This window comes from Passer montanus, unplaced genomic scaffold, assembly GCF_014805655.1.
Source record: "Passer montanus isolate IOZ18808 unplaced genomic scaffold, ASM1480565v1 scaffold66, whole genome shotgun sequence".
In the NCBI taxonomy this organism is placed as follows: domain Eukaryota; kingdom Metazoa; phylum Chordata; class Aves; order Passeriformes; family Passeridae; genus Passer; species Passer montanus.
The window spans coordinates 395,107-404,404 of NW_024371704.1; the positions used below are offsets into that span (position 1 = coordinate 395,107).

At 53.8% G+C, this 9,298-nt stretch overlaps 1 protein-coding gene across 2 annotated transcripts; it reads right to left on the reverse strand.

Annotated features, from left to right (window-relative positions):
* Positions 1-2,022: 2,022 nt before the first annotated feature.
* LOC120511503 (putative methyltransferase DDB_G0268948) lies at positions 2,023-6,852 on the reverse strand. Of its 2 annotated transcripts, none has more exons than XM_039728661.1 (7): positions 6,757-6,852; positions 5,658-5,786; positions 5,193-5,353; positions 4,772-4,985; positions 4,149-4,249; positions 3,903-4,040; positions 2,023-2,445 (listed from the first exon to the last, which is right to left on the reverse strand). In XM_039728661.1, exons 1-7 carry the CDS (start codon positions 6,823-6,825, stop codon positions 2,355-2,357), a joined length of 903 nt encoding a protein of 300 aa, XP_039584595.1. In that variant the 5' UTR covers positions 6,826-6,852; the 3' UTR covers positions 2,023-2,354. The 2 variants fall into 2 exon arrangements, with proteins under 2 accessions (XP_039584595.1, XP_039584596.1); XM_039728662.1 differs by lacking the exon at positions 6,757-6,852 and adding an exon at positions 6,219-6,335.
* Positions 6,853-9,298: the final 2,446 nt, after the last annotated feature.

The following is a 9,298-nucleotide window of genomic DNA, read 5'->3' on the forward strand; positions in this document are numbered from 1 at the left end:
TAGAGAAGGAATTGTTTTGTCTGCCTGCTCTGTGCAGAGAGCTCACCATCCCCTCATATGAAGCCCAGACCCACACCCTAAAGCAGCACAGAATGTGAAAAATATAAAAGCTGAACCCTGAGGCATCACCGGCTGCCAATGGTGCTGTTCCAGGAGAGCAGCACAGATGGTGATGATGGAGCCCCTTCCTTGGAAGGCTGGAGTCACTCAAGCTTGCTTGGAGCAAGAAATCCCAGGTGTGGAATTTCCAGGTGCGAGACCAAAAGTGAAACCTGGCTGTGGGCAGGGCTGGCGTCAGCGCGGGTGAGGCAATCGCTCCCTGGTGACTCACGGGCTCCTGCATGGCACGAGCATGGCAAAGGTGCTCGCCACTGGCACCAGCATGGCAAAGGTGCTCGCCACGGGCCACGGCACCGGCGTGGGCAAGGATGAGCCCAGGTGGCTCCTGAGCCCGGTGGGCTAGTCTGGGAGGAGCCTAAAGTAGCTAAAGCAACTGGTCTGGGTAGAGAAGATAGGAAGAACAGAAAGCGTGCCCCAAAAAAGCCAGGTTTAAAAATAACCCCTTGGGTGAGGGTGGGAGCCCTGTCCATGGCCCGATGGTGCCAGGACAGGGGCAGCAGTGGGCTCTGCTCGTCAGCCAGTCCTGTCCCTGCCAGCCCAGGGTGTGTGTGGTGCCACCAAAGTGCCCCCAGCCCCACTGCATCCCCAGCACGTGTGAGCTGCAGCAGCCCCTGCAGTGGCTGGTGCTGCTCTGCTGATGCAATCCCTGCTGTGACCTCATGGCTGGGCACCCACTGCAGGGAGGGAAAGGCTTTTAAATTAAATCACAGGCGTAATTAGCGAGCAGACTTAAACTTGTTGTAAATTTAAAGTGAAGAAAAAACCCAAACACTTTTCCCCCAGAGCCTCTTTGCCAGCACTGTAGGGACACGGGATGCCACGTCCTGCAGGACCCCTCGCTGCCCTGGAATGTCTGCAGGGATGCACCCCACAGGGACAAGCCCTGCCAGCAGAACTGGGGCTGCCCCAGCCCGGGCAGCCCCTTGGCATGGCAGCAGTGGTGCCAGCCCGGGCAGGAGAGACCCCTCGTGCTCACCCAGCAAGGGAGGCCTGGAGCTGCTGCTGGCCCAAAGCCAAGCTGCACCTGGAGCAGCCTCACAGTGGCATCAGGGCCTGATCCAGTATTGCTGCCCCAGCACCAGCCACGGGCACAGAGCAGCCTCCCATCCACGATGGGCTTCCCACACCATAGCTGTGCTGCCGAGACCCCATCACCCTCCTGGGGGCAAAGCCTTTGCCCCCCACCCTGGGCAAGCTGAGGGCAGCTCAGTCAGGACCCTGAGAGCTCAGCAGAAGCACCTCCAGCCCCTCTCAGCCCCCTCTGGGGCTGGGAGCAGAGGTGGCACCTCACCTTTCTTAATAATGCACTGATGTGGAAGAGAGTGAGGGCACAGCCCTTCCCATGGTGTCAGGGAAGCTTTCTTGCCAAGGACAGGAATTACAGGAAAGGGAAGGATCCCTGCAGAGGGTGGGTCTGGACTTGAAATATCCAGAAGGCAAACAGGAGGTGACTTGTACCAGGGTATGCCCAACTTTGAGCCCTCATGTCTCCCCTTGCTCCTCCCAAAAAAACACAGTCTCTAATCTGCCCCTTGCAGCATGGGTGGGTGATAGGGCACAAACCTGCTCTCCTTCAGCAGTGATCCCATCAAGGCTCCTGAGCTGTCCTGAGGGATCTCACCAGGGCCAAGGCACTCCTGGGGCAGGTAAAGGTGCTGATACCTGCACCAGGGATGGGACACACTGTGGGTGAGAGCAGCCCCTGTCCAGGGCAGCCCTCTAAGGCACTGCACAGCTCCTCGCTTAGCCAGGGCAGGGAATGGCCCTTCCTCCCCCAAACCCACCCTCCCCACAGAGCAGAGGGGCACTGAGGGCTTCAGGACACTCAGTGTCAATGTAGCACAGTTATTCCCACACCAGTGGGTGCTCCACTGTCTCTTTGTAAAACAGGAAGCACAGGCAGCATTTTCTCAGCTTGCTTTTTAATTCTTATTAATTGTGTAAGAAATGCAGTGAGTTTCTCAGCTGTTCCTGTGGTTCTCTTCCCCACGTGTTACTAAACCAGCAATCCACAATGGGACACTTCCAGTGCCCAGGGAGCAGCACTGGGCAGACTGCAGGACCCAGGTGGACAGGAACCTGAGGGGCACAAAACCCCATCTGCTTCCCAGAGGAGATCAGAATTTCAATCAGCAGTAATCTTCCCAAGGAGTAAGAGTGGTTACAAGCAGGGCTTTAGGAGGCAATCCACCTTCCCCTTGATTGTAGCACCAGATCAGGAGCAGGGTTTGCTCTCAGCATGCCTTGCACCCCAGCACACAGACGTGCCTCACCAAGAACTCCACCGGGGTCTCACGAGAGGAAACTCCCATTGTCTCCAGCATCCTGCAAGGACAAGCAGAAGAAGGGTCTCACCCTGCCCACCTGATGTGGGGTAACACCCAGAGCCAGAGACACATCCCTTCCAGCCACAGCACACAGCGGGGATGGCAAATGCTTCCAGCTGCTGCACAAGGGCTGCTCTGGTCAGGGAATAAATGAGCAGCACCCCTTCCCCACAGGCCCTTGTTGGGGCTGAAACAGATGGGTCAGTGTTGGCATGCAGCCTCTCTGAGCTCCTCAGAGAGGGAGATGAATGCAGGGCTTGAACTAAAGCCTTTAGAGAAATTAAGATATATCAAACCACACAGATATGAAGTACAAGTGTAGGTTTAAATTTTAAGTAAAATAGAAGTGTGAGTTATAGTTTTAAGTAAGTTTAAGCTTTAGGTTTTAAGTAGGTAGAAATATATTTTAAGTGCCTTGAGAAACTGTACTAGCTAGCAAAGGCCCTAAAACCTAGTTTAAAGCTCAGCAACTTAGCCCTAGACATAACAAAAACATGGCAGAACCTTGCAGCCAGGCAGAATAGATAGAATAGATAGAATTATTCACATAGAACAGATAAAACTATATACGTAAACAGAACTATTCACGTGGATAGATAAACTTTCAAGTAAGGAAACAGATAGTACATTTGCATAAATAGATACTATGATATATGTAATTTTTAAAGAACTGACACTACTTTTGTACTACTTCTGCACATTAGAATCAAACCTAGATTGGCTTAGAAAGAATGTTTTAGAATCGTGTTTTCAGTTGATTGGGTGTTTTGTGAATAAAAAGTCTCTGTAATGGGGTGCAAAAGACAACATCAACAACCAACACAACCACAACTATCAACAACCACAAAGAAGAAGAAAACAGAGAAAGAAAATGAGAAGGATAACAAGAAAGAAAGCTGTGGTCCCTGCTGCTGCTGAGAACATCAGACTTGTCCCTGCTGCTGCTCAGGCATTGGACTCTGTGCCAGGGAACAACTGTTGCTGCTGCTGTTCCTGCACAGAGCCTGGGACTGTTCCAGAGAGCAGCCTTGCAGCTGCTGCCCTTGCTTGGGACTCAGCCAGAAAGCTTTTAGCACTGACTTGAACACCCTGACCTCTCTGCCTTCGAGATGATGCATTCATGCAATAGAGAACCTTAGAGCAGCCCACAACTGCTCGTGTCTCTTTGAAAACCCTAGACCCACTAAAGCTCAACAGGTGAAGATGCAACCACCAGTATTTTCCATTCCCTTTGCCAATTAAAAGCAAGGTAAAGAAACTCAGGATAGTCTCGTGTCAGAGGTTTCATGGATACAACGGTGCAGGCACATCCTACTGCTACACAGGAACCCCTGACAAGTGTCCCCTCTGGAATGGAGGGAGCACATCCCTGCAGGCTCCCCTGCAGCTTTGGAGGGGTCTGCACAACCTCCCTCTGTACAGGACAGGTCCTCCACACCCTGCTTGTTTTCTCACCTCTTTTCAGTCTCTTGGAGGAGGGATGTTGCAGCTGTAGGGTCACTCTTCTTGAAGGTTTGGTACGAAGAGGTGGACTCCATGTAACCAACCACACCCTCGACAGTCATGGGAATTGGGTCATAGATATCAGTGATTCTACAAGAGACACGGGCAAGTTAAATCTCAAAGGCAGGAGAACACAGACCACAGGTTGGCATGGTGGTGGATAAAATGTCTGACACCATCCAAGGTGGTTCTGCTCACCTCTTCTTGTCTGAGAATGGCAAGGCCTCAAAGATCGTTTTGTAGTCATCCAAGACATATTTTACTCTGTTATTTGAGTATTTTAAAATCTCGTCCCAGCACTGTAAAGACAGTGTATTAAAAACAAACACAAAACCACTTGAAGTTCTCAGATGCCACTTAGGTTTGGGCCTGCATGTGATACATTCTTATGTGTCCTTTTTTTAAAAAAAAAACTTATTGCATTAAAATACAGCAAAATCTTGCTTAATATAAAGAATTCAAGGATCCTGTTCTAGAAATAAGGCTCCTGTCCTCCTAACAGAGCTCTTACTCATAGTGCAAAGTCTCTTTTTATCCAGTTCTTAAAACAACCTTGGTCCAGAAAGATTGCTAAAAAAACCCAGTTTCTACTTCCCATTCTTTTCACTGTGATCAGGGCGACAGGAAAAGTCTCCTGGACAACACCAGCTCCCAGATCTGCCCTGGCACCCTTCTCACCCCCACCAGAGTCTGCCCCGTCAGTCCTCATGTCCCCCTCCTCATGATCCAGCCAGTCCAGTGCATTCCTCTCGTCACACCCCCTCAATCCCACTCCTCCCTCTCTGCAGGTTTCCCCCCGCCCCGAGGCTCTCCCAGCTGACCTCCCTGAAGACTCTGGTGAGCTGCTGGGAGCAGTCCCCGTGGCGCAGGCTCATGTCCAGGGTGTAGGTGCTGATGGCCACGCAGCCGCCGGGCCGCAGCACGCGCCGCGCCTCGCGCGCGAAGCGCTCGATGTCGAACCAGTGCGCGGCCGTGAACGAGGTCAGCACGTCCACGGAGGCCTCCGCGAACGGCAGCTCCTCCGCGGGGCACACCCTGCAGGGCACGGGGAAAAGCCACGGACGCGGAGTATGCAAGGATGTTTAGGATGCAAGACCACATATTCTGAAGTCTGGGGTAACGCTTGCTCACACCAGGGATTCCACCGAATGGAATCTTTGGTGCCAGTCATGCTCACAAACCCCCACCTCCGCGTGAGGACTGAATTCTGCCCCTGGCCCAGCATGCTGGCCTGGCACTCACAGGTAGGAGATGTTGGGCAGGCAGGGGGTGTCCTTGGCCTCCTGGATCTGCGCTTCGCTGATGTCCGTGCCCACCACCTTCTTGAAGTGCTCCCCAAGGAAGTGGGTGCCTTGTCCAGAGCCACAGCCAACATCCACCGCCAGCTCCGCAGGGATGGCCTTCTGCAGGGAGGGGTGGATGTCTCTCAGGGGGCAGCCACCCAATTCCTGTGTTTTCACCCCATTCCTTTCCCCAGCACCCGCTCAGGAACAGCCTTGGCGTGGCAGAACCTGTGGAAAGCCTCTTGTGTGCCCCCATCTGGCCATGAGCCCTGCCGCTTTATCTTTCCCCGAGGCACCAACCAAGGTGACACTCCCAGCAAGGCAAACACTGCCACCCACGATTAAACACCCCTTGGATTTTTTCCCCCACCCACAGTTAAATACTCCTTGGGTTTTTCCTCCAGCCTGGCCGTAGCCCGCTCACCTTTTCCCGCAGGTAGGAGAGGATGGTCTGCTGCAGCTCTTTGCCCGGTGCAAACCTGTATTTCTGGTAGACGGCCGCATGCCCCCTGCCCTCGAACATCTGGGTGGCCATGCTCGGCTGGCCTGGCACCTGGGGGAGGCAGCGAGCCGGGGCTGTCACAGGGACCGAGCTCCTGCCGCCTCCCAGCCCGGGCCCGCAGGCTCTGGAGCTCCGGCGGGGCCGCGGGGAGGACTTTGCCCGGGAGGCTCCAGCGAGGGAGCGTGGACCTGCTCTCCAGGAATCCCTCCCACAGCCCTGAGCTAACCACAGGAGCAAACAGCGGCGTCCACAGGAAAAGCTTTCCAGGTTTTTACACACCCGCGAGGAGGAGCGTGTAACCCCTGTGTTTTCCCCACCCACCCGGCTGTTTCCTCAAACCATTCACTGAGCCGTGAAGCAGGAAAACTACCAGTAAAACACGGCGGCTTTTACTAGCTGGTTTTGCCTTTAAAAAAAAAATAAAATAATTTTTTTTTTCTATTACCACACAACCACAACTCCACCTTGCGCTCTCCCACCCACCCGCTGCTTTTGGCCCCTCCCGTCCAGCAGCCACCCCAAGTGTCTGAGGGCGCTGAACCCCTCAGCGCGTGTGGAGGCCGGCCGGGCCCAGCTCAGCCCGGGGAGCCAGGGCAGCACCCGGGGGAGCCAGGGGCCGAGCCCCCAGGGAGGCAGCGGAGTTCGGGAGCGGGGCCCTTCGGCCGGGCCCAGCTCAGCCCGGGAGCCAGGGCAGCACCCGGGGGAGCCAGGGGCCGAGCCCCCCAGGGAGGCAGCGGAGCTCGGGGAGCCAGGGGCTGAGCCCCCGGGGAGGCAGCGGAGCTCTCGGGAGCCAGGGGCCGAACCCCCGGCACTCCCGGCCCCGCGCCCCCCGGTGCCCGCAGCCCCGAGGCGCCGCCCCGGAAGGACCGAGGGTTGCTCGGCCTCCACGCAGGAAGAGATGCTCCAGCAGCCAGGGCTGCAGCTCCCAGCGGGGACAGCAGCGCTGCCGAAGCAGGGATCTGCAGGGACCCTCCCGGTGCGCCCGGAGGAGCCTTCTCCCGGCAGCATTGCCGCTCCTTACCCGCAGCCCCGCGCCAGCCGCTCCCAGTCCGAGCTGTGGGCTGGAGGGAGGCGGGGGAAGGCGAGGCATGGCCCCGCACCGCCCCCGGTGCCGCCCGCACGGCGCTCCCCTGCCGAAATCCCGGAGGCGGCTTCTGGAGAATCCCACCGGGATTCTTGCCCTGTACTCGGCACTGGTGAGGAAACAAGAGGATACAGTCTCAAGCTGCGCCAAGGGAGATACAGGCTAGACTTAAGGAGGAAGTTTTTCACAGAAAGAGTGGTCAAATACTGGAATCATCTGCCCAGGGAGGTGGTGGAGTCACCATCCCTGGATGTGTTTAAAAAAAGACTGGATGTGGCACTTGGTGCCATGATCTAGTTGACGTGGTCATGTCCAACATGGGTTGGACTTGATGATCTTAAAGGTCTCTTCCAACCTAGAAATTCTGTGATCCTGGAGCCGCAGAGCTGAGCCTCAGCCTGTGGCTACTGATTACATAGTTACAGCTTTCAAAGTGCCCGCAGATCCTGGGAATGCTCAAGCAGCCTCCACATCTCAGGAAGCAGAGCTCAGAAGGTGGCAGAACAGGATTCAAATGCTGCAGGCAGCCACAGCCATACCCACAGAGCTCTGTCTGCGCTGGAGTCCCCTCCTGGTGTCCGGCAGAAAAATGCAGCAGGAGCCCCCAGGAGCAGCACTTGAAGAGCTTAGAATGTTGGGATTTCAGAGCTAGGCAGTTTGCCCTGACTCGGGGCAGGATTTTACCCCTTCCTCAGGAGAGTAATGTTAATTCCGTGCAGCTGAGGCCAGCGGAGCCGTGGTTTGCTGGAAGCACAGTCCCTTCAGTTTGTACTTTGCACGGCAGCCATGGATCCCTGCTGATTAGCACAGCCTTTAAGCCACTCCTAATTTTAGGAGAAACCAGTGAATTTACTCAAGGACTGAAGACAGAGGCTGGCTTGAAGCAGTTTGCTAAATCAAAGCATGGGTTGGAGTTCCTGGGCTTGTGTCCCAAATATTTGGGCCACCTGCTGCTTGATCATGCAGGGGTGGTACCTGCAGCAAGAGAAAACACCACACAATCACCAAAGGGCCCTGTGTTTTCACACCCTGGCTCTCTGGGGTTTGGGCACCCCATTTTGCCTGCATTTTGCTGAGAGCACACTGAAGACTTGTTCCCCAAACCTTCAGACCCTGGGGATTTTAATTCTATAGCAGGGTCCTGGATTAATAGACCTTCATTGGGAATGCATCTCACTCTGAAATTTATTAAAACTGAAAAATGAATCAATCTATTTTAGGGGAAAAAAAGGCCAAAGGACACTCCTGTCAGTCCTCCTGTGTCCAGTGGTATTTTTCACCAACAGATTTATCTGTGGATGGATTGCTTGGAGTTAAAGGAAGAGGAGGTAAATGGCACAAATTAATTTACAAATTTAATTTCAATTTTAATTGACTCAGAAGCTTTTTGCTGGACCACACAAGAGGAAGGATGCCCACAGGGCTGGGGTCCACCTCTAAAGGAATAGGAGGAGGTAAATGGCATCATTGCCCTGCTGCATTTAATTTACAAATTTACTTGTTTTAAATTTAATTTCAACTTTAATTGACTCAAAAGCTTTTTGCTGGACCACACAAGAGGAAGGATGCCCACAGGGCTGGGGTCCACCTCCCCATCCCCAGGATCCCCTGAAGAGGTCAGTGATATGTCTCCTACCTTGTGGAAAACTTGATTTGATTTTAAGATCCCAGTAAGGCTTCAGCTCTTGGGAGACTCTCCCCTGTTTATTTGTTCTCTGATGGAAAAGGAACAAGATTTATTCTCACAACAAGGAATAAAGGGATTGGAAAATAGTTGGTATTTCTTCAAGGATCTTTTCAAACCTAGAGGCTTCAGACTTTAAATTAGTGAAGAATATAATTCTCTTGTCTTAAAAACGGATAAAGTTCCTTGTAGGGAAGGGATTTATCCACAAACCAGAGATGTCACTGTTGATGTGTTAGAGCTGTGCCTCAAGACCTCAGCTGGCATCAGGGCTGTCCCTGCCTGCTCCCTGAAATCCAGGAAAAATCAGTGTTTGTGTCAAAAGAAAGCCCAGATGAACAAGAGACCGGAGAGGGGAGGGAGAAGGGACTTCCCACAGCAGTGACAATTTTAGGGAAGTGCAATTCCCAGATCCTTGCAATGGCAGCAGCAGTGGCTGGTGATTGCTGTGCTGCAGCACACAAAGGGCTGGAGGGGAAATGAAGGCAGCCAGGGACACGCTCAAGGGCAGAGGAGGAAGCCTGCAGAGGAGAGAGCCCTTGGCTTTGCAATCCTGCCTCGCCCCTCGGCTCATCCGGCCATAAATCCTTCCTGGAATGACTGGTGAGCAGCACTGGGGCTGGAGCAGGGGCTGAGAGCAAAGCCCAGCCCTGGGGGCTTCCAGAAACAATAGCAGCAAGTCCTTCTCCCACCTTTTCACTAAGGAAGCTGGGAAATCTGGTTGTGGAGCCAGTGCATTAAATGAAATTTAGAAGCCACCTGAGAATCTGTGGCTGAACAACCTGAGATCTCCCA